This window comes from Mustela nigripes, chromosome X, assembly GCF_022355385.1.
Source record: "Mustela nigripes isolate SB6536 chromosome X, MUSNIG.SB6536, whole genome shotgun sequence".
In the NCBI taxonomy this organism is placed as follows: Eukaryota; Metazoa; Chordata; class Mammalia; order Carnivora; family Mustelidae; genus Mustela; species Mustela nigripes.
Window position 1 is genome coordinate 40,625,516 of NC_081575.1, and position 26,007 is coordinate 40,651,522.

Below are 26,007 nucleotides of genomic sequence, written 5' to 3' on the forward strand. Positions count from 1 at the left end.
CAGTAGGGTTAATGAGGCAAGTGCAGTCAATGAACTCAGTGGTGTATTGATGTATTTATGGATGTTGGCTTGTAGCTGACTTATTACAAAAAGAATCCCATAGGTAACCCCTGGGAGGGCAAAGTACACCATGCTCTGTTCCCTCCCTGGAACATTTTGATCCATATGAAATCAAGTAAAAAGTTACTTTTAAAGATCTCTTTAAATGAGAAAGGTCAGCTTTGCAGGGGGTTTGGAAAAATGAAAGTTGGTCAATGTCATAATTTTTAGTCTTTTTTTTTTCATTAGAATGAAAGCCACTTGCTAGCAAATACCAGTTTCCTACTTACATTATAAATTTCCAATATCTTAGCCAAAAAAGCCCCTCTTTACATAATGCACATCATCTTTATTATTTTAATTTAACTTTTGAGGATTGAAGATTGAAGATCCTAAATGAAGGTAAGTAGTGTTTTCTTGTATGCTTATAGAAAGACCTCAGCAACAAGCAAGGGAGGGGAAAGGAAGAGAGAACAAACGGTGTTATCAACAGGTAACTAAAAAAACTCCTGAGGCTTATAGTTATGCAATCAATAATCCTTCCACTACTACCAAGAAAAAGTGGTAACAATGATCATCTTTCGCATGGTAAGACCACCAATGAAGTTCTCACTCAAAACCACACAGATGGATCTAGAGGGTATGATGTTAAGTGAAGTCAGATAAAGACAAATACTATATAAATTTCACTCAAATGTGGAATTTAAGAAACAAAACAAATGAATAAATTAATAGAGGTGAACAAAAAACAAGACTCAAATACACAGAACTGGTGAATGCCAGAGGGGAGGTGGGTGGGGGATGTGTGAAACAGATAAGGGGAATTAAGAGTACACTTACTGTGATGAGCACTGAATAATGTATAAAATTGTTGAATCACTCTATTGTACACCTAAAACTAATATCACACTGTATGTTAATTATACTGGAATTAAATATTTTTACTATTATTTTTTAAATTTAATTTAATTAAAAAAATTTTTAATAAACATATATTTTTATCCCCAGGGGTACAGGTCTGTGAATCGCCAGGTTTACACACTTCACAGCACTCACCATAGCACATACCCTCGAATTAAATATTTTTTTAAAAAGAGATCTTTATTACTTTTTATTTTTGTAGTTTCAAGTTTTTATTTAAATTTCAGCTAGTTAAGATACAGTGCAATATTAGTTTCAGGTATAGAATTCAGTGATTCATTACTCACATATAACATCTAGTGCTTATCACAACAAGTGCCCTCATTAATAGCCATCAGCCATTTAACCCACCCCCCTGCCCACCTCCCCTCCAGCAACCCTTAGTTTGTTCTCTATAATTAAGAGTCTGTTTCTTGGTTTGCCTCTCTCTTTTTTTCCCCCTATGTTCATCTGTTTTGTTTCTTAAATTCCACATATGAGTGAAATCATACAGTATTTGTCTTACTTGGGCTGACTTTATTTTGCTTAGCATAATACTCTCTAGCTCCATCCACATCACTGCAATGGCAAAATCTCATTCTTTTTATAGCTGAGTAATATTCCATTTTACACACACACACACACACCACAAGTTCTTCATCTACTCATCAGTTGATGGTGGACATTTGGACTCTTTCTATAATTTGGCTATTGTTGATAATGCTGCTATAAACATCAGCGTGCATGTGCCCCTCTGAATCAGTATTTTTGTATTTTTTGGGTAAATACCTAGTAGTGCAATTGCTGGATTGTAGGGTAGCTCTATTTTTAACTTTTTGAGGAACCTCCATACTGTTTTCCAGAGTGGCTGCACCAGTTTGCATTTCCACCAATAGCATAAAAGTGTTCCCCTTTCTCCACATCCTCGACAACATCTGTTCCTTCCTATGTTGTTAATTTTAGCTATCTTTAAAGTACACATGAAAAGAAAATAATAAAGTACACTTGACCCTTGAATAACATGGGTTTGAACTGTGCAGGCCCACTTATACATAGATTTTTACCCATACATACAGTGCAATGATACAAATGTATTTATTCTTTCTTATGATTTAATAACACTCTCTTTTCTCTAGTTTACTTTATTGGAAGAATACAATATACAATATGCAAAATATAGGTAAATTTACTATTTATGTTATTGGTAAGACTTCCCGTCAATGGTAGGGTATGAGTAGTTAAATTTTAGGAGTCAAAATTTATACGTGGATTTGTGACTGCACATGGCAGGGTGGGGGTGGGGAGGCCTGTCATGTCTAACCTCCACATTGTTCAAGGGTCAACTGTAATTTTTTACTTGATTTCATGTGCATCAAAATGTTCTAGGGAGGGAGTAAAGGAAGGAAGCACACGGTGTGATTTGTCCTCCTGAGGTTTGCCCTATGGGATTTTCTCTTCAATAAGTCAAAATAATATTTATTAATTTACAGTGTGTGGGGGGGGTTGATATTTCCTTATCTAAAATGTGATATCATGGCCACCATTTGCGTACTCTCGTCCCAATAATAAAGCACCTGGGAAGCCAAAAATTTTATCAGATAGCTCCTTTGTGAACATGGAATGCAGGCATAGTTTGCTAAGAAAAAGTGAGAACATTCTCAGAGATGGGCTCCTTGAGCTGGGAGTGGGGAAAAAGAGAGAAAGCCTTATATTTTTGACAGATGGTCATTAAGAAATTCTTTAAAAGGCTACCTTATTATTATGTGTGTGTATAATTATGATGAATCATTTATATGGTGATTTGTTAAGCTTATATAAATATCATAAAACATTTTGAAATGGAAAGCTCATTTAAAATGTTACTTTGTTCTAGTTTTTACATCTGATTTAATTCCAAAGTAATGGTGCCAAGATGAAAGAGGAGATAAGAAAACAGAATGTCTAAAACTTCTCAATTTTAATAAATTTTACTTTTTAGTTTTGTTCTACAATCCCCAAACAAGATCTACTGAGGGAGATTATCAATCTAACACATAAGAACCTGCTTACACTTTTCAGATATGGAATATTCAAGAATAGTCTCAACAAATAATCTAAATTAAAGCTTCCTGATTGTCAGGTCTTCCTAATTCCCATACATTAGAATGCAGCCTCATAATTCCACTCATGTAGTAGTTCCAATCTACCAAGCAGAGCAAATTGTTGATTTCTGCTTAACAATCCAAATATGCATACATTATTTTCAATTACATAAAGCCAGGTGCTAAATTTAGATGCCACAGCAAAGTCATTACCCTTATCAGCCAGGAGGATCAAAGGATAATGTAAGATACCTGCAAAAATCCAGATGGGTGAATTACTTCTCTAGATGTAAGAAAATTACTTTATCTATAAAATAAGTTTTATGTATAACAAAAATTTCCACAAGATATCCTACCCTGTTGTGAACCAGAACAATTAAGTAAGATAAATTAGCCAAATAAGTAATCTACCAGATATTCATTAGAGATGTTTCAGAAATTTAGAAAAGGACCTTGGAGTTCTAACTTACATATCAGTCTCCTGTTATAACCACCCTAGAGTTCTCTGCTGCTCCAATTCCATTATTAGAAAAAAAAGAGTCAACTAACTTCACCAAGTCATAGCTCAAGTCATTACATTGCTGGTGATTATTGCCAATTATCACATAACAATGAAATAAAATCTTAAAGAAAGTATAACTATTAACATTTCTAGATGGTTATTATCTCCGTTAAACAGAACGTATAAAGGAATCATTTAAAGGGGCAGGACATAACTTTGAATTTCAGCAAACAAAACAGACAAAGGCAAGCTTATGCTGGCACCCAGTCAAACTCCTGTGAGAGCTAATCCAAATGTGGATTTGCAGTAAAGCATAGCAAAGCTCTTGGCTTCACAATTTTAAGTAAGAATACAGTAATTGAGCAGTTATGAAAATCAGCATACACTTTTCCTCTGGAACAAAAAGAACCAAACAAACCTTAAAAACACCTCTGCTCCTTTCTGACCCATTTTGCTTACTTTACATGGAATATAGTGGCAGCACTTATGTGGAAATTTCAAGCATTTTGAAAATACCACAGGTAAAACAAGCAGACAGACACACTGACCACATTAGGGGTTATGGCTATTCTCAACATACACGTGTGATAGAAATCTTGGTTTATTTCTGCAGACAAATCTCTTATCCTACAGATATGCATTTGAAGAGTACATGGGAGTGGGTGGAATAGAGAAACTGGTGCAACTGGCCCATGTTTTAAGAAAATATGTCAAATGAAAAACTAAAAACAGAAAACAAGGAATGATTATTTAAAGGAAATTTGCAACAAGTGAAAAACTATTTCATACTACATTACACTGATCTGATTCTCATGAATCTGATTTACCTATTATTTTTCAGGAACACAGTTGTATGAAGTGAAATATACTTCTCTGGTAATGTGAACAAGAGCACCATAAAAATTCTGGTCAAATAAAATGGGGAACCAAAATATTGTGCTGTAACACAGGGCTATTAAGATCTATTTTAAATATACTTTGATCTGTTCTCCATGGACTGAAGAGGGTAAATTGCGTCACTTGGTATTTATCAAGATTGATTTTCAACTGTTAATCTGGAAAATATATCCATCTATTAAATGGAAAGGATCCTCTGCAAAATAACACTTGTAATTAAAAAAAAAATCAGAAAATGACAAAGCCTGAAGTTTAACAAGGCAATTTTTGTTGCCATATTTTCAAGGGGGTCTTTTTAGAAGTTGGATGAGTTGAAGAGATCTTGCAAAATAAAAAAAAAAAAAAATCCTGTAGAACCCCAGAATTCTCTCCACCTCACCTTGAAAAGGAAAGAACAGCACACAGTTATCAATATCTTAACAATATATATTGATTTGGCACCTATTACCTTTCATTTCATCCTTTCAATTCTGTTGAAGTAGACATCATTTCACAGAAGAGGAAAAGCTATGCCATCTCCTCCATAAATCTTTACACAACCTTTCAGTTATTTGGTTCTAATTATAATTTGCCTGTTTACTAGTTACTGGTTATAATTATAATTTGCCTGGTTTACTGGTTACTTGCCTCTAACCCGACCCTCTCCCCCCTTATCCAGATAATGAGCAATGAATTCAAAGGCGGGGAAGTGAATCCTAATTGTCTTTGTACAGTAGCATTCCATGTGGCACACAGCAGGCGTTTATGGTTGAATAAATTAAAGAATTTGTCGAATGCCATTCAACAAGACATGAGGACGGACTAAAATGCAGATTTTTGTATTCTTCCCTCTTCCCGCAACATCACGCTGCCTAAACGAAGTCTGGCCCACCACTTCAAGGCCACAATACCAAACTACAAATTGTCACCAAAAAGAGCTCTGCGTTCGCCCATGTCCAAAAGTTTGAATACCTCCGCCCCAGACGGAAGGTCTCAAAATAAAATTCTCTGAGGCTTTCAACACTTGACCAAGGGACAGTTCTGGATTTGCAAATCAAATCACTGAAGGCAGGGTGGATTTTAGGCGGCCAGAGTTAAACTTCCATTTGTTTCACCGGTTTGCTTATGGTCGTGGCTTTGAAAGAAAGGGCAGCTCCAAACCCCCGAGAGGGAAACGAATTACGGAGGTTACTCTGAAATAAGATCCCAAGGACTGAAAACGGGGTGACAAAGTAAAAGATGCTAAATTTGGAGAGGTCAGCAATTCTGAGACCTATCCCTCGCCCCTCGCCACTCCGACCCGCTCACCAACCCCCTTCTTAATCTCTCATTTGAAGCCCATCCCTCAGGATGTGACTGGGGCTCCTCCCTTTCTCCTCACCATCCTCCCCGCCCACACACACACGCACACCACACACACCCGCACTCCCCAGGACGGTGATTATTGATAGGGAATTCTGTATAAAAAGTTAAGTCCACAACTGCGAACTGGCCCCTGTCACCAGCCTCAATGCTACCTGTCGAGGACTAACACTCGTCATTAGCCCCCTCCCCCGTGGGAAGAGACCGGGCAGGTACTTTGCTTAAAATCCTCTTCTCCGCCTCTGATTGTTCTTCCGCCTCAAAAAGGACCCCTCCAACCTCTCCTCCTCCCACCCAAAGAGCAGTGGCTCGCCGGGTGAGGCACTGTCAGGACTCAGGGAGAGCGGCGGAAAGGTGGTGGCGGGAGGAGAACCCCAGCCCCTCCGCCCGGGGTATAAAATCGGGCGGCGGGTGGCGACGAGTAAGTTTTCCCTCACCGCCTTTTAAGTACCAGCGAGCACGGCCCCGGGGTGGGTGGGGGCGGCCGCAGCTTACCTGTGAGACCCCCTCCTCCTTCCTCACCGTAGCCCCGACGCCGCTGCAGCACGAAGTAGTCGTTGGATCTTTCCATCAGCCACAGCTTCAGCGCATTTTTCAGGAGCACTTCCTCAGGCTTCAACCACATCGCGAACTTTGTGCCGCCCGGCAGCAGCGACCCAGATGCCCTCCTCACCTTACCCTCTGCCCGTGTATTTCCCTCTACTTCTCCTCCCACCAAATCTTCCTCAGGCAGCAGCGGCTTGGGTTCAGGTTTTCCACTTCCCCCACCCCTCCCTTCTCTCCCACGTAGGCAGAGAGATTGCCAATTCCCTCCTACAGCTCTACCGCCCGACTGGGAAATAGTCCCGCTTCTTTGCCTCCTGGGAGTTGTAGTTTTCTACTCGCTTTTCTGTGCTCAAACAATGAGAGCTGGGGACTACATTTCCCACAATCCACAGCGATGAGAACGGGCTTGGGGGTGCTTTCAAAGAGCGTCCCGCCACCGCTTAAGTGTATTTTGCCTATCGTTTAAAGGTTTTTATTCAAGTAAGTGAGCCCCAGGTATGAATGTGTTGTTTCTTCCCATGCGTTTACAGCCGAGGGTGGTAAACTGTAGAAAACGAAATTTCTGGAATTTTGGAGTCATTAACGGCCCATTCCGGGAAGCAGCAGTTGCAGCGCTGACATTTAATGAGTTCTTACTTTGCACTAAAGCGATTTCATATACATTATCTCACGTAATTCTCACAGAATTCTTGCTAAGTGGATATTATTTCCCGCTTCGTACATAAATAAACAAGAGCACAGACGGGTGAGGTGACTTACCCAAGGTCACGCAGTGAGTAGCGTCTGATACAACTCCTTGTCTAATTCAAAATCTTAGATTAAGTTCTTTCTGGGCATACAGGAGGACCATAAAATCTCCAGAATGCGCAGGATTTTCTTAACGTCATGGGCGCCTCCCTCTCCCCATTGCCACCCCTATCTGTTTATTTAACTATTGTAATCAGCCACAGAATACGTCTTCTCTGACTCTACTTTTCAGGATCTAAACAATTTATAAACATTTTTCCCTTTTATTAAACTCTTTAAGGAAAAAAAATCCCTTTCAGGGTGGCCTTCACCTTTTTGTACCTTGGCCTGTGCTTAAGCACTAAGGTGAATGAGGTCAGTGATTTGTATGGCATCGCAGTGAGGAAATATTTGAGGGATGTTTTTATTTATTTCAATAAGTGAGACCACCAGAATTAAACAGTGCACTGAACTCAAAAACGGTTTTGTAACAAGACGGAGTTGGGGGGCAATGTATATTTAAAAAAGGGGGTTCTTGGTGTGCTATTTTGAGAATAAAGCCTCAAGGCCATTTCGTTAAAAAAAAAAAAATGGGATGCCGAGATGGAGCCAAAGAACTGTGCCTTGGAGGAGTGTCTCTGGCTTAAACCTGCCAAGATGTGGGCCAGCTAAAGGGAGGCAGGCGTGTGCTACAAGAGGGATTTTTTTCTTGGGGGTGAGAAAAGGATCAATTTGGGATACTCTATTGCTAAAAGGTGGTAAAAAGTCCCAAGGCAGCTTTCTGGAAAAGATGGGAGGAGGCAATCTTCCCAGAGCCCAAACTGCAATGTATCTTTGGGGAAAGCTATCCCAATTTGGATATATACTAAGGAAGATAATTTCTTATGTTCCTGGTAAAATTGGTAAATGTACCAGAGAGGTGTAAGGCGTCCCTTTTACCTTTCCTTCTCCTTTTAATTTTCTTCCTCATAAAACCACATTTCCCCCAATATACTTAATGGTTAAAACTGTGACAAGGGCTGTCCGAAACTGGATGGTTCCTCTGTATAATATTGATTTAATCCTTATTAATAAACTTGCACATTTTTACATCCTTACTTTAGAGATGAACAGGAGTCTCAGAGGAGTTAAATAACTTTCTAAGATCACATAGCTAAATAAGCAACAGAGTTGGGGTTTGAATCTAGATTTGTCTGACTACAAAACATGACACTATACTACCTGTGCATATGCTATGTAGATACCTCAAATACATGTCCAAAGCTGAATTTAATTCTCCAATGTTTCCCCTGCCTGAAGTTATTTATCCTTCTAGGTTCTCATAGTTCAGAACACCACTGCTTACCAAGATGATCAAGCTAAGAATCTTGGAATATTCTTGAATTTCTGAGTCTCACCACCATCATTACCGCCCCCCCCCACTCACCTACTCTCCCTGCTCTACTTCTTTTTCAAAAGTTCATCCCATCCTATCACCACTTCAGATTCGCCTCACATCACTTTCCGGGTATACTCTAACAGCATCTCACCTTATCTGTCTGCTTCCATTCTTGTTTTCTGATTTATCGAAGCCACCTATTTATGGAAATAATGTACAGTGCAGAGATAAAACCTCATTTATCTAGCGGTCAATATTTCAGCTGACTCAACCTTCTACATCATAGCCTGAAACACCTATGTGAAAAACCCTAAATAGGAAATAGGTACTGGATAAAACCCTAAATAGGAAATAGGTACTGGAAAACCCTAAATAGCAATTCCAAACCCTGTGCCATGGAAAAGCTGAAGCTCTCAAAGACTCTACTGGATTCTTATTTGAAATGAATTTCACCATCTTAGTTGATGTTTTACAGCCTGCCTAGCAGGTTTAGAAACAGTAAGATTCAAAACAGGTGGAGCACTGCTGGGGAACCATTTAAAGGCTTGCTGCTCAAAATCTGGACCCCGGACCAGCAATATCTGTGTCACCCAGGAGGCTTGCTAGAAACTCAGAATCTCAGACCCCATCCCAGACCTGCTGAATCAGAAAGTGCATTTTAACAAGATCCCTAGGTAATTTGTAGGCACATTAAAGTTTTAGGTTTATTGATTGAAGCAAATTAGATATTTGAAAATCAAACTCTACAACAACTTCGGGGCAATTAATCACATTTCCATTAAGACCTACATAGGCACCTTTTAAAAAATAAGCCCTGTTAAAGAATTTTAGATGACTGAATTGCTTTTTAAAAAAGTTTGTATCAGGGGCGCCTGGGTGGCTCAGTGGGTTAAGCCTCTGCCTTCAGCTCAGGTCATGATCTTAGGGTCCTGGGATCGAGTCTCGCAATGGGCTCTCTGCTCAGCAGGGAGCCTGCCTCCCCCTCTCTCTGCCTGCCTCTCTACCTACTTGTGATCTCTGTCAAATAAATAAATAAAATCTTTTTTTAAAAAAGTTTATATCCGGACATGGCCATTACATTTTTCTAAGGCAGTGTTTGAGAACTAGGATATTGGTTGAAGAGAAATTGCTGCTATCCATGTTAAATCCTATTTATATATATACCACTCTAACCATCAAAATTGAAGTATGTCCACAAGTGTCTCATATTCATGATAGGTTTTTGAAGGAAAAAAGAACTAGTGGGGGGTATTTATCAATCTTTTCACCAAATTAGCTCTAATGTAGAGGACAATGAACATGTATCTATGGAGGTCAAAGAGTCCACCATAATAAACTTCTTACATAATAAATAATAAATAAATAAATAAATAAATAATAAATTTTTTATATTTTAATGTTTAAAAATGTGCTTTGGTGAGTGCTGTGAAGTGTGTAAACCTGGCGATTCACAGACCTGTACCCCTGGGGATAAAAATGTTTATAAAAAAAATTAAAAATTTTTTTTAAAAAATTCACTTCGAGCAGAAGAGACAATGAGTAAAAACCTCAATATTTGTTACAGCCTAGGGTGATAAAATTTCTCCAGATGTTACAGAGCTTAATTAAAATACTTAATAAATGAACAAAACTAGATGGGGGTGAGGGAAAAGGAATGTTCCTGCATCCCAACCGTGTCTCTAAATGCCTGGGAACCATTATGATTGTTTGTAAGATAATACAGAACTTTTGCTAAACCTATAAATGAACTCTCTGAAAACCACTCAAGTTGGAGACTCCCTCTACATGTTTCTCCTGCCACTGTTAATCAGTTTATATTTTGATAATTATGTGAGTAATGATAGTCTGTTGCTCAAACTGTTATCAAAAGAAATTCACAAGTGACATGGAATTCCTCTCCTTTGTATATGCTGAAGAGAATAAAACATACATCTACACAAAGACTTGCACATATTCATAGCAGCATTATCCATAATGGACAAAAAGTGGGAACAATCCAAGTGTTCATTAACTGACAGATAACCAAATGTGGAATATCCATACAATGGAGTATCATTCATCAATGAAAAGGAATGAGGTGCTGATGCATGCTTTAAACATGAATGTGCCTTGGAAATATTATTCTTAATGGAAGAAACCAGTCACAAAAGAGTATACACCTACTGTATGGTTCCATTTATGTGAAATGTCCAGAATAAGCAAATCTACAGATAGAAAGCAGACTGATGGTTGCCTGAGGCTTGGAATGGTAGCAGAAATTAACTGAAAATATGAGGGTATGAGGGAACTTTTTGTAGTGATAGAAAGTTTTAAAACTGGATTGCAGGGACAGTTGCACTACTCTATACATTTGATAAGCACTGTGGAACTCTATATTTATAAGGGGCATTTTTTTGTATGTTAATTATACTTCAATACAGATGTTGAAAGGTAAAATATTATAAATTTTATATATATATAATTTATAAAAATTATAAATTCCACCCCAAAAAGAACCCCCCACAGAACAAGAAATAAGAATATAGGTCAATTTATCATGTGGCATCACATATATCTGGCATATTGCCTCATAAGACATATGTGCATCCAAGACCTATGTGTATCCTGGTTTGATAATCATGGCTCTGAGGTGTCCCAAGCATGTTTACTCTTCCCATGTTTGACAAAAGAGATGCACTTAACTCATTGACAACATCCCAACAACCATATTGCCAAAGAGAATGCTGAAGGAGAATAAAACTTTAAAGTAATAAAATGGGTTTACGTCTTGGGTAGTATAAAGATGGACGGGCATCAATGTGTTTTTACTAAACTTGTATTAGCAGTGGTCAAGCTCATTATTTACCTTACTGACACTGAAATAATTCATGGTAGTTCAATTATATTACAATGACATCAATCCCCTTCTATGTAATGAAATGTGTAAATAAATATCATACTAAAGTTTTGGGTTTTATTCATCAAAGATATCAATGACCATTTATATCAACCATTTTTTCCTCCCAAATCCAATCACATATGAATAGTATAGGCTAACTGAACTAAATACCAGACACAAACTTTTATTGGAATATTTTATTTACATTTTATATTTAAAGAGAATCATACAAATTGGGAAATATTTACAGCATTTCAAATCAGTGTACAAGAATGCAATGGTTTTGTCCATTCTACATTTAGCAAACAAAAATACATGTCTGTTCAGCTTTTGCCTAAATTCTGCTGGGATTTGCACTGGAAACACAACTTTAAAACCAAGATAAGCCACACAGAATACAAATAAAGTGCATTTTTAAGTAGCTTTATTTCACTTTGGTGGATGAAAGCTTCAAACTTTATATTAAGGCACCTGGAATCCCCCCCCCCCAATTCTTTTTCAAACACCAAGAAAATGTGTTCACAAAATTTATAGCTATATGGACAGAATTTTAGTTTACCTAATGTAATTTTAGCTCATTTAGGTAAAATGTAAACTCAATTTTCGAAGCTGACATTGTTTGGAAAACATTTTCTACAGACTAATTTCTGCAGACTATTCATACACAAAGACAAATTACCAATTTTTGTGTGACTTACTCATTATCATTTTCAAATAGTATGGTAATTTATATATTCTGCTTTTGAAAATCCCATAATTGAGAAATAGTTATACAGCATTTTTATAAGGAAATTTTATCTATAATCTTATATCAAATCGGTGTCATTAATATACCAATCAATCCAATCCAGTCCAGTCCATATTCTCTGATAAACTATGCTCAACACTCACATGAAGTACATTTAGCCTAATTTTAAAAAGAAATTGTTAAAATGAATATTTTGCTTTAATCTTGTTCTATCAACTTAATGTAGCCTAAAGAGACATTTCATGAAGTACTAGCCTAAGTTTGCATTGCTTTTTACATTACAATTCCAGATCAATATAAGCACCTGGAGAAAAACCCTGACACATATAGCCCAAGCTAAAATAGTAGCATTTTTAATTAAGATACTATCATAAAATAAAGTGATTACAGCTACTCCACATTTTAAAAGCAACGTGTTTTATAAGAAAATTGTTATAAATGAAAAACATGACTACTTGAAGAGAGTTTTAAATGTTTAAAAATGTTGCTATCACTATTGAGAGGAAACTTGCCTATGAAAAACAGTATGAGTTTGTGGAAAAAGTTAATAGATTAAATATTTTAAGTAATTTAACTATAGCATAATATTAGTCATCTCAGCACTTTCAGTATCATTCTTATTTAATTAAGTTTATCCAGTTCATTAATAGTAAACTAGGCCCTGATTGGCAGTTCTGTTATTACTAAAGTTTCAAGTTTTCTATTGACACAGATTTTAGGATTTAATTTCCCGAACAGCAGTCTCTTGATCAGGAGTTTCATCTTCTTCAAAGGTTGGATTGTCAACATGAGGAACAACATCCACTGCCACGGAACTTGCCTCATGGTTTACCAGCTGGAGATTCTCATCTTTAAAAAGAAATGGCAATTTTAGGATGATTTCACCCCTCTCTTAAGACAAAATTCAACACTCACATCTAAGAAGCCTTTCTTGTCTATCATACTCTGATTATTATGCTCATTCCCTATTCCTTTAATAATTATATGATTAGGCTATGTCTTACATAAGGCATATATGACCTTATTAAACTGATTTATTATTACTCTTTTATTCAGATGTGTGCTTACTTCCAATTAGATTATAGCCTCCTTAAAAGCAAAAGTTATGATTTCTGCTGCTTTTCCATCCTTAAACCTGGCTTCGCATTTCAATCACCTGGGTGCTTTAAAAAATTACCTATGGTTTTTCATATGCATAGATAGGTACACAGACTTTAAAAAAAAACAAATAGGAAGGTAGAGGGAGTTCCTCAAATGGAGTACAAACAGTAACAGATGAACATAATTACATAACCGAAGAAATATAGAACCATCCTGGAAACAATGGGGAAGAAAAGAACTTAACCTAAGTAACTTTGGAAAACAATATTTTGATACACCCTATAAGGCTAAAGACAAAAAGACACTTGTAAGTGAAATTGTGAGTTACAAATAAGGAAAGGGGAAGGCTAGAATAAACTCTGTGGTGTTTGAGTACAATCAGATATATCAGTATCGATCTCACTGTTTTTCAAATAGATAAATATACATAGATGTTTGTGTATATTTGTCTGAGTATGTACACATATTTCCTAGCTTTGTTCACTGAAAGGGCTAATAGCAATGACATTCCCATAGCAATGATCATACCTAGTGCCCAGGATCCTGGTTTTTAAGTACTGTTCTCTAAAAAGCTACTGACCACCCTGGATGATTCTGGGGTTAGAGGAAGGAGAATATAAGATTAACCTCTTGTAGCCTAGGGGTCAGCAAACTACAGCTTGCAAGTCAAATCAATAGTTAAGAGTGGTTTTCACATTTTTAAAGGGTTTTAAGTCAAACATCCCCCCCTCCCAATGCAGCAGAGACTTAAGGCCTTCAACGCCTAAAATATTTACTATCAGAACCTTTACAGAAAATTTTGCCAATCCCTGGCTTAAAACATCTTGTGGTACCAGAAAGTGCTCAAAAAAATAATGAAGCATGTTGAAAGAACATAGAAACTACCTTGAAGGAGTTCCCAATGACCAAATCTACGACAATCTAAACAATGAATAAATCATGAGAATAACATTACAGAATAAAAGAAATATTTATGAGTCCATACTATTTTATATAAATGAATAAATAGAAAAAGGATAGCTTTTCCTTAAAATAGAAGCTTAATTAACATAGAAAGAAGGATGGGGGCGCCTGGGTGGCTCAGTGGGTTAAGCCACTGCCTTCGGCTCAGGTCGTGATCTTGGGGTCCTGGGATGGAGTCCTGCATTGGGCTCTCTGCTCAGCGGGGAGCCTGCTTCCTCCTCTCTCTCTGCCTGCCTCTCTGCCTACTTGTGATCTCTGTCAAATAAATAAATAAAATCTTTTAAAAAACAAAAAAAAAAAAAAAGAAGAAAGAAGGATGGAAATAGAAAATTACCATTTGGTGCAAATTTCAGTAATAATTATTACAAGGAAAAGACATTGATTGCTAAAATTAGTGGCTAAAAGCATGAGAAACAGAACATATGCTTAGCCTCCAAGTATCTCTCTATAAGATAATACTTACAAACGGAAAAATAGTAACTTTAAAAGGAGAAGCTTGGCAGACACTATCTTAACCAAGTAAGCAAAATTAAAAGCCATCAGTAATAAGACATGAACATCATGTGCCTCATTATATGACAGGAGGCAAAGAAGGGCACAATACCATTTCTGTGGTATTCTTGTCAGAAATACACAATAGACAGTGAATTTAATCATTGGGAAACAGCAGACAAGTTCAAAGTGAGGGACATTCTACAAAATAACTGACCAGTAATTTTCAAAGTGTCAGTGTCATGAAAGACTAAGGAACAATCAGATTGGAGATAAAAGAGACATGACCATTAAATGCAATGTGGACTTCTCAACAAACTGGGTAGAGAAGAAATATATCCAAACATAATAAAGGCCATTTATGATAAGCTCACAGCTAACATCATGCCCAACAGTGAAAGGCTGAAAGCTTTTCCTCTGAAACCAGAAACAAGATAAGGATACTCACTCTTACCACTTCTATTCAACATAGTACTAGAAATTATAGCCAGAGCAATTAGTTAAGAAAAAGAATTAAAAGACATCAAAATGGAAAGGAAGAAGTAAAATTATTTCTACATGACATGACCTTATATGAAGAAAATGATTAAGATTCCACCAGTAGGACTGTTGGAGCTAATACATGAATTCAGTAAACCTGCAGGATACACAATCAACATACAAACACCAGCCACATTCCTATATACTAACAATGAAATATTTGAAAGAGAAATAAGGAAAATTATTCTATTTATAATGCATCAAAACAATAAAATACTTATGAATAAATTTAACCAAGGAGGTAAAAGATATGTACTGAAAACTGTAAGACACAGATGAAAGATATTGAAGAAAATACAAATAAATGTAAAGATATCCTACATTCTTGAATTATAATACTGTATAAAAAAAGTTCATATACCCCAAAGCCATCTATAGATTCAATGCATTCCCTATCAAAATTCCAATGGCATTTTTCACAGAAAGAACAATCCTAAAATTTATATGGAACCACAAAGACTCTTAATATCCAAAGCAATCTTGAGAAAGAACAAAATTGGAGGCATCATACTTCCTGACTTCAAATTATATTACAAAGCTATCGTAACCAATATTCTATTGTAACCAGTATACCGGTATAGAAACAGATACATAGACCAATGGATCAGAATTGAGGCCCAGAAATAAACCCATATACATGCAGTCACCCAATATTTGACAAGGGAGCCAAGAACACTCAATGGGGAAAAGAGTATTTTCAATAAGTGATGTTGGGTAAGCTGGATATTCACATATGGTAGAATGAAAATGGACCCCTATCTTACACCAGTTACAAAAGTGAACTCTAAATGGATTAAGGACTTAAATGTAATACCTGAACTATAAAATTCCTATAAGACAACATAGGGGGAAAGCTCTTTGACATTCATCTAGGCAACGATTTTTTTGTATAGGACACCAAAAACACAAATCAGCAAATAGGACTACATCAAACTGAAACGTTTTGCACAGAAGAAATAGTCAACAGAAAGAAGAGGCAACCTACAGAATGGGAGACAATATTTGCTTATCAAATACAGGATCAATATCCAAAATACAGAAGAAACCCTACAACTCAGCAGCAAAAAACCAAACAATCTAATTAAAAATAGGCATAAGAACTGAATAAATATTTTCAGAGTATACATACAAATGGCCAGCAGGTACACGAAAAGATGATCAACATGACTAATCATCAGGGAAATGCAAATCAAAAACACAATGGGCTGGGGCACCTGGGTGGCTCAGTGGGTTAAAGCCTCTGCCTTTGGCTCAGGTCATGATCCCAGAGTCCTGGGATGAAACCCAGCATCAGGCTCTCTGCTCAGCCTCCCTCTCTCTCTCTTTCCCTCTCTGCCTGCCTCTGCCTACTTGTGATCTCTGTCAAATATAATAATATATATAATATGATATACTATAATATATATGTATAATAAGTAAATAAATAATCCTTAAAAAAAAAAAGAGTTGCATGATTTAAAAAAAAAAAAAACCACAAAACCCCCACAATGGGCTAATCACCTCACACTTGTTAGAACAGCTACCATCAAAAAGACAAGAGGTAAGTGTTGGTGCGGATGTGGAAAAAGGAATCCCCAGTGCATTGTTGGGAATGTAAACGGGCCTAACCACTATGAAAGATAGTATGGAGGTTCCTCAAAAAAATTAAAAGTACAAGTACCATATGATCCAGCAATTCCAGTTTGGGGTATATATGCAAAGGAAATCACTATCTTGAAGAGATTTCTGCACTTCCAAGTTCACTGCAGCATTATTCACAATAGCCAAGATATGGAAATACCCTAAATATCTGTTGACAGATGAGTAGATAAAGAAAATGTGATACACACACAAACACACAGGAATATTATTCAGCTATGAGAAGGAAGGAAATCTTGCAATTTGTAATGACATGGAGAGCATTTGTGCTACATGAAATAAGACAGAAAAAAGACAAATACTACATGATCTCACTTATCTGTGGAGTCTTAAAAAAAAAAGCCAGATTCAGAAATAGAGAGTAGAATGGTGGTTGTTGGGGGCTAGGGGTAGAGGGGATGGGGAAATGTTGATCAAAGGGCATTAAGTCTCAGTTATAAGATCATTAAGTTGTGGAGATCTAATGTATAGCATGGTGACTATAGTTAGCAATACTGTATTACAGACTTCTTAAAGTTTATACATTTTGCTGTACTTACCTTTTTAATGTGTTATTAGAACATCATTGACTATGTCCTTTTGCTGTGCCTTTACTCCCATGACTTACTCATTCCATAACTGGAAGCCTATAATTCCCCCTCCCCTTCCCCCATTTTACCCATCTCTCTCCCCTCTGGCAACCATCACTTAATTTTCTGTATTTATAGACCTGATTAGGCTTTTTGTTTATTTATTCCCCCCTTTTTTTAGATTCCACATGAGTAAAATAATATGGTATTTGTCTTTCTCAGTCTGACTGCTTTCACTTAGAATTATAACTTCTAGGCCCATTCATGTTGTTGCAAATTGCATGATCTCATCCCTTTTTATAGCTGTGTAATATTCCATTGTATTATATAGACCACATCTTCCTTATCCTTTTGTCTACTGATGGACACTTAGGTTACTTCCATATCTTGGCTATTGGAAATAATGCTTCAATAAAACATAAGGGTGCATATATCTTTTTGAATTACTGTTTTCATTTTCTTTGGGTAAATACATAGTAGTGGAATTTTGGATATACATAAAATTTGCTAAGGGGATGCCTGAGTGGTTCAGTTGTTAAGCAAATGCATTCAGCAGAGGTCATGATCCCAGAGTCCTGGGACCAAGCCCACATTGTGCTCCCTGCTCAGCAGGAAGTCTGCTTCTCCCACTCCAGGCTGCTCCCCCTGCTTGTGTTCCCTTTCTCACTGTGTCTCTCTCTGTCAAGTACATAAAATCTTAAAAAAAGGTTTCTAAGAAAGTAGATCTTAAATATTCCACTACATACACACAAAAATTTGTAATTATGTGGTGAATTTGTTAACTAACCTTACTATGGTAATCATTTTTGCAAATATAAGTGTATCAAATCATGTCGTACACCTTCAACTACACAATTTTATGTCAAATATATATCAATAAATCGGGGGGAGGGGTGGAAGAGTAAAAGGGAAATGCAATGTGGGATCCTGGGACAGAAAAAAGGACATTAGTGGGTCAATTGGTGAAATCTGACGAGCTGACATTTGGTTAATAACATTTTATCAGTTAATTTCCTGATTTTAATAATTGTATATGATTATATAATATGTTAACATTTGGAGAAGTTCAGTGAAGGATATATGGGCATTATGTATACTATTTTTGAAATTTTTAATCAGCCTGAAATTATATAAAAAAAAAAACTTGGGCCCCACCCCTCATGGATCTGATTTAACCATTCTGGGGAAGAGCCCAGGCATCAGTAATGTTTAAAGTTTCTCTTGAGTGATTTTAATGTGCAGCTAGGGTTAAGAACTAGGGCCCTTAATTTAGTGGTTCTCAAAGTATGGTCCCTGGACCTACAGCATCAGTATCACCTAGGAACTTATTAGAAACAAAAATTCTCAGGCCGTACTCTGAACCTCCTGAGTCAGAAAGAGGTGGCAGCCCATCTGTTTGAACAAGCCCTCTAGGTGACTTGATGCATGCCTAAGTTTTAAAACCAGTGCTCTAACAGAACTTACTGCAATGTTGGGACAAACAGACACTAACTAATCAACTCTGTTTCCAAAGGTATTTAAAACAACTATCACTACAATAATCAATAGCTAATAAGCAAGATATCCAAATAGTAATACATAATAATAGATAAAATTAAAGTCTACTCTATATGGTAATTCATTCAACATTTACTTGAGTATTTACTATGTGGTGGGCTGTTCTCAGTGCTGGATATACAATAGTGACTAATAAGACACTGTTCTTATCCAAAGGAACATTTAAAAGTTTTAATACAATTCAGTACAATAAATACAATGATTGAAGGTCTATGGAAGCCGACAGTAGGGCTGCACAAGTGAGTCAAGAGAGGCTTTTCAAAGGAGAGTTAAGTTTTAAAGGGGGAGCAGGAATTAGACCTTCCCCCACCAAGAAACAGTCTTCTGCAGTTTCTTGGCAGGGGAAAAAGAGTGGAAGGAATGAGCAGAGAGAAAACAGTGGCTCAAACTATGACTGTGGAACTAAAGTTGGGAATTAGGGGATGGATTAAAGAAAAGGGATACTGAGGGACGCCTGGGTGGCTCAGTTGGTTAAGCAGCTGCCTTCGGCTCAGGTCATGATCCCAGTGTCCTGGGATCGAGTCCCACATCGGGCTCCTTGCTCGGCGGGGAGCCTGCTTCTCCCTCTGACTCTGCCTGCCTCTCTGTCTGCCTGTGCTCGCTCGTTCTCTCTCCCTCCATCCCTGACAAATAAATAAATAAATAAATAAATAAATGAATGAATGAATAAATAAATAAGAAAAGGGATACTGAATCAGTAAGAAAGAGAGGTTAGAAACTAAGATCTCCCTAGTTGCTGGTTTGAGGGACCTGAATGGGTGTTACTACATCCAGATAAAGAATATGGGGGAGAAATGTGGATGTTATTCATCCAGATAAAGAATATAGGGGGAGGAATGTGGGTCATTTCATTTGCTTGTCAAATCCTTTGCAAAAACTGTTCTATATACCACCCTGCCTCATAAGAAGAACAGAACACATAAAAAAAAGTAGATTGGAACTTAAAAAAAAAAAAAAACCTAGCCATAAACTGAATTATCCTGTACGCTCTCCTTTGTCATCACTGAATTCTATGACCATACAGTTATGGAAATAAAAAAAATCACCTGGGGCAAACAGACAATGATTCTCTATTGTAGGTAGAATAATCCACAGATTATTAAGATTCTCATGAGTACTTTGTACTCCAGGAAATGTATGAAGATTAGATTATGAGAAAATTTGCATGACAATATTCCCCATGACATCTTCAGCAATGATGTGTATTGTATTGCTAAGTCTACTGAGGACAAAGGTTTATATTAATAGGAAGCTGAAACTCTCACAAGTCATTTTAATTAGCAATAATCAGCAATAATCGCGCCTCGGATAAACCTCATTGGCTACGATACTGCCACTGCGCAAAGCTTACAAGTCATTTTAACATTTAGTTTTATTCTACATCTATGCTAGGATTAGGTTACTTTAAGATGAGTATTGAGAAAACCATCAAATCAACAAAAACCATGAAAAATGTAGGAGTTGTAGAAAAGGAAACTAATTTCTGTATGAGGGTTTTCTCTTCCTAAGGAAAAAAAGTAATAAAATTCCCTGAAATTTCTCCACTGGTACAACATTACTAAGTTACAACACTGATTCACATGAAGTTTGAAAATAATATGTTCAATTTTAGTTTCCACAGTTTGTTCACTTCACAGTAAATAATCAACAGGTGGCAGCACATATTCTTACGCAGTTTCTGATCTGTGCAAAAATGGGCTAAGAAGTTGTGTATAAATCAAGCTTTTGTAAACTGAATTCTTTTTTTTTATCATTTCTGGACTCATTTATCTTAGTTTCTGATTGCTCTACAATAAACAATGGCTTCTAAAGTTTAAAGTTCCTTCTCAGCCTCTGTAAGTTAATAACCAATATTTAATGCATCAGAGAGAAGCTATCTTATAAAAAAATCTTTTTAGTCTGTGAATAATGCCCACTCCTGATATATTTCATCTATTTCACATGCACTTGAATATGTGCATATTAAGTTAAGGTAGGGATGTGTCCTGCACTGCATCACTGTCACTAGAAAAAACCTGGGATGTTTTTTACTTTCATTTAAAGAACGAAAGGAAGAAACAAAAAGCAGGAGCACTCTGCCAGGCATATGCTTCACAATGGATCATTTGTGGGGCACTCACTGCCCCTCAGCATGGTGCTTACTTGTGGACTGCACATGTTCTTCTAAAGGCGGTTCATCTGCTCCCTGAACAGAAGCATAGCCAGACGATGCAGTCTCACTGCGATTATCCTCTTCGTGAGGAGATACACTATTTGATGCTTCATTGGAAACGGGGACTTGTAAAGACACTGATCCGTCTTCAACATCCACCTTTGGAAAGCATTGGAACAAATTAAAAGACTCTCAGAGTACATGTTTCCCCCTGACATGTCATTACAAAGTTTCTTCATAGGTAACTTATTATGGCAATGCTTCTTAACCTTTTAAACCTATAATCCCTTTTGACCATCACACAAATCGCTTGTTGGTCCCAGCCAGAGCAGTTGGAGTAACTGGGTCAAAAATGGGGTGGAAAATATTTTAGGCAGATTACTTTCACATCTGACGTTCATCTGGGTGATCCCAGTGCTTCACAATACAATGCCTGCTATAGGATAGGCACTAAATACAAACCAAAAATACAAAAAACCCTCTACCCTGAATCAAGTTCACCTCCAGCAGTTTTCAAAAGGCAGTTTCCGGCAAAATTCAAATGAAGTCTGAAGTTTAATTAATAGTAATGACCAAATGTCAGGTTCTTACTTTTGACAAACATATCACAGTAATGAAAAATATTAACAATAGTAAAAACTGGGTGATGGGTATGAGGGAATTCTCTGTATTGTCTTTGCAACTTTTCTGTAAATCTAAAATTGCTCATAAATAAAACATTTATTTAACAACAACAACATCTCATGCTGTCCTCTAAGAGATTTGGGAATCAGTATCCCCTCTGTATCTCCTGAAATCAGGAAGATTTTGTTGAGCTTGACTTTCTGTTGTTGGTGTATTGTAAAATAGGCAAGTTTTATTTCATTTATTAAATACAATTATAATTTAATATTTATTATACTTTTTCAAAATACAGATGCTCATCTAACTACAAGTTCGGTTGCTGTGCAATAGTAAGACCAAAAATTATAAATCTACCACAAACCAGTTGGTAGTTTCTATGGTCATCACTTCAAATTCTGACCAAATAATAAGAGGAAAGAAGAAGGAATATGGAGGTAGTCCAACATGGCACCTTAGTGTCCAATTTTTTATATAAATCACAAGACTAGCATATTATGCTAAAAACTAAGGATGTTACTCTCCTGAAGGCCCAGGTACATAAATAACTTGTTCCTTCATATAAATAGTTTGGCAATGTTTACCTCAATTCCCAGAGCTTTGAGTATGTCACATTTGCACATGGGGCAAGTCCTGTGTTCTAACAGCCATGGGTCAACACATGTCTTATGGAAAATATGGCTAATGAAAGAAAAAAACACATAATTTGGTTATCAGTTGTGAAATAGCAACAACACTTGGCTTAATATACTAACAGGTTACCCTATATTTTTGTTTCGTATTTTAATAGATGTCTTTTTTCTTTTAAACACACCATTACAGCATAAACACTACAAAAGAGTCATAGAAACAAAATTTGGAAGTTACATGACACGGTACTTTTAAAATATAAAAGCTTCATTACCTTAGCTTAAAAAAAAAAAACTATTTTCAATACTTACTACTTCAAAAATGGCTGTTACCCAACCTAAGACTTTGTTCAGTATTTCAGATCTTTATTATCTTGTCATCCCCCAACTCCAAAAATAGCACAGTTAGTCATTCTCAATAATATAGTACAATATAGTACAGAGTACAAGATAATGCTGATACTTTAGGTCATGTGGTAAGTTCTAAGAACACCACTATTTAATAGCTAAAACCAAAACCAAGAGTGTTAACAACTTCCAGGAGAAGGATAAGAGAAAATTAAAGAATGAAGACTTCCAAATAGGTGCTTACTAAGTTGATTTTACTTTTTTCCCTCATTAGGATTGTTAAAATGATTTTAAATTAAGTAATACAGTTATGTATGTGTGTGTGTGTGTGTGTGTCTGTGTATAAATTACAGTGCTAGCTAGGTTCTTAGTTTTATGTGGAAATAGTTTCCAAATTGTACCAGATTATGGGAACGCTATATAATTAGCCTTATACCAATTTCAATGATGTTAATATATAAAGCATTCACTTTTATTTAAATGAAAATAAATACTTTCTTTACATCAATTTGGAAACATTCAAAGTAATTTCCTTCATTCCAATCATTTCAATAAACTAGATATTCTTATTGATGATATAAAAGAAAGTCAAACTTACTTGCAGGTTAAGATGCGCACCAAATCATTTGGTTTATATAGTTCAATACACACAGCACAACTATCTCCATCAGGGCCAATTTCCTATGAGCAAATAATTATTGTTACTCTGATCGATAAGAAAAAATACAATAAACTACAAAGTAAGATCAGGATATATATGCACTTAAATTGCATAAATTCTTTCAATAAGCAGTGTAGAATTACTTAAACTTAACTGTAATCTAAAAAAAGTTCAAACTTCTGGAAACAAAGAATAGAAAAGTGGTTGCCAGAAGCTGGAGGATGGGGGAAATAGAAAGTAGGTGGTCGAAGTGTACAAACTTTCAGAAATAATAATAAGGTCTGAGGCTCTAATGGAAAACATTGTGACCACAATTGATAACACTCTTTACAACTGAAATTTGAAGATTATTTAGACTTAAAAAGGTAAGAGAATAAAGTCAACCAAAAGAGGGACAATACAAAGAGGAATAGGTAGCATTTATTTAAAATGCCATTTGTACAGGTTCTATAGCCATGTTTTCCCACTTAAGAAAAAATTAAGGCATAATTCACATGCGGTGAAATTCACTGTTTTTAATATGCAGTTTTACAGATGTGAACAAATATGCAGTTACTCAATCCTCACTGCAATTAAGATATAGGACATCCCCAACGAATTCCTCTATACTCCTTTGTAGTTAACCTCTACTCCCACTCCCATCCTCTGGCAACCACTAATCTGTTTTCAGATCCTATAGTTTCTGCTCTTCTCAAATGTCATATAAATGGAATCGTGTATTATATTGCCTTATGAGTTTGGCTTCTTTCACTTAATACACTTAATACTCATCTCAGATATTAAGCGTATCATGAGGGTCTCCACACACCCTTTTGTATTGCTAAATGGTATTCTATGATGTGGATGTGCTACAGTTCGTTCATACATTTGCCATTAGAATAACATTTGGGTTCTTTCCACTTTTGGTGATTATGAGTAAAGCTTCCATGAACAATTATGTACAGGTTTTTATGTGAACATGTTTTTTTTTTTTCTTCTAGGTTAAATACTAGTAATTGAGATTTCTGGATTCTTTGGAAAGTGTTATTTTTGGCTTCATAAAGAACTGCCAAATTGTTTTCGAAACTGGCTATACATTGCATTCTCACCAGCAAAATGCATAACAGTTCCAGCTGTTCCACATCTGGCCAGCTCTTGGGTATTGTCAGTTGTACTGGTTTAAGCCATTTTGATGAATGTTCTGTAGCATCTCACTATGGTTTTAATTTGTACTTCCCTAATGACCAATGATATTGAGCATCTTTTTTATGTGTGTATTTGCTATCCATCTATTTTCTTTGGTAAATGCCTGTTTCACCCCCTTTTCCCTATGCTGTTTGTCTTCTTACTACTGAGTTTGAGAGTTCTTTATATAGTCGAGATATAGTCCCTTGTCAGGTATGTGATTTGCAAATATTTTCACCCAGTCTGTGGCTTGTCTTTTCATTCTCTTAACCATATTAAAAAAATAAAAGATCTTAATTTTGACAAAGTCAGATTTCTGTTGCTTTCTTCAATGGGCTTGTTTTTGCTGTCATATCTAAGTAATCTGTGCCTAACCCACGTCTTGAAAATATTTCTATCCACAGCTTTCTTCTAAGAATTTCATAGTTCTAGGTTTTATATTTAGGTCTGTGACATATTTTGACCTAAATTTTACAGACGCTGTATGTAAAAGTACAGTATCCTTTGGCATAAGGATAGCCAATCATTGCATATGGAGAGCCAATAATTGACTACACTTTTTCCATTTAATGGCCTGTGTACCTTTGTTAAAAATCAATTGACCGTTTATGTGTGGGTCTATACCTAGACTCTCTTCTGTTCCACTGATCTAAATGTCTATCCTTTCTCCAATACTACACTATATTGACTACTATATCTTTAAAATAATGCTGCAAATTAGGTAATGTGAGTCATCCAAATTTGTTCTTCCTTAAAAAAATTGTTTTGGTTACTCTAGTTCTTTTGTTTTCCCATATAAACTCAGCAGCAACCTGTCAATAAATACAAAAGATCCCACTAGGATTTTAATTGGAACTGCATTGAATCGATGGGCTAGTTGGGGGGTCTGACATCTTGACAACAGTGAGTCTTCTGACCCATGGACATGGCATATCTCTCCATTTATTTGGGTCTTCTTTGATTTCTTTCATTGGTGTTTTCCAGTTTTCAGCACACAGATCATGTTCATATTTTGCAAGATTTATACCTAAGTACAGAATGGTTCAGGTGCTATTATAAATGGTAATTTTTAATTCAATACATTCTATAGCTATTTTCTGATACCTGTTTTATACACCAAAGGTAGTTCTTAACTGCTGTAATCTAAAAATGGATGTTCAAATAAAGTGCAACTGTTAGCTGTCATTGTTTAGTTTCCTGTTTTTGTGGTAAAAAATGACCATAACTTTGTGGCTTAAAATAACACAAGTGTATTTTTTTGTTGTTGTTCTGGAAATCAGAAGTCTAAAAGTCAATGTGTTGGCAGTGCTATATTCCTTCTGGAAGCTTCATGGGAGAATCCATTTCCTTGTCTTTTCTAGCTTCTAAAGGCTGTCTGTATTCCTTGGCTCATGGCCCTTTTCTTGCATCACTATAACCTCTTAACTTCCATTGCCAAATATTCTTTTTTTTTTAAATTTTTATTTATTTATTTATTTGACAGAGAGAGAGAGAGAGGGATCACAAGCAGGCAGAGAGAGAGGAGGAAGCAGCCTC

At 36.3% G+C, this 26,007-nt stretch overlaps 2 protein-coding genes and 1 pseudogene across 3 annotated transcripts in view; all 3 read right to left on the minus strand.

Annotated features, from left to right (window-relative positions):
- Nucleotides 1-6,519, minus strand: part of TBC1D8B (TBC1 domain family member 8B) — a 56,041-nt gene extending 49,522 nt beyond the window's left edge. Inside the window, exon 1 of the mRNA XM_059385376.1 lies at nucleotides 6,256-6,519. Within this exon, the coding sequence (XP_059241359.1) occupies nucleotides 6,256-6,385 (130 nt within the window). The 5' untranslated portion in view covers nucleotides 6,386-6,519. The remainder of the gene's footprint in view (nucleotides 1-6,255) is intronic.
- Nucleotides 6,520-11,732: 5,213 nt separating this feature from the next.
- The window catches only part of RNF128 (ring finger protein 128), a 114,093-nt gene continuing 99,818 nt past the window's right edge, over nucleotides 11,733-26,007 (minus strand). For both annotated transcript variants that reach the window (XM_059385484.1, XM_059385483.1), the window contains exons 4-7: nucleotides 23,245-23,327; nucleotides 22,254-22,350; nucleotides 21,039-21,207; nucleotides 11,733-12,885 (exon numbers count right to left, since the gene is read on the minus strand). In XM_059385484.1, the coding sequence (XP_059241467.1) occupies nucleotides 12,752-12,885; nucleotides 21,039-21,207; nucleotides 22,254-22,350; nucleotides 23,245-23,327 (483 nt within the window). In that variant the 3' untranslated portion in view covers nucleotides 11,733-12,751. The remainder of the gene's footprint in view (nucleotides 12,886-21,038; nucleotides 21,208-22,253; nucleotides 22,351-23,244; nucleotides 23,328-26,007) is intronic.
- On the minus strand, nucleotides 20,133-20,244 carry LOC132008002 (U4 spliceosomal RNA; annotated as a pseudogene).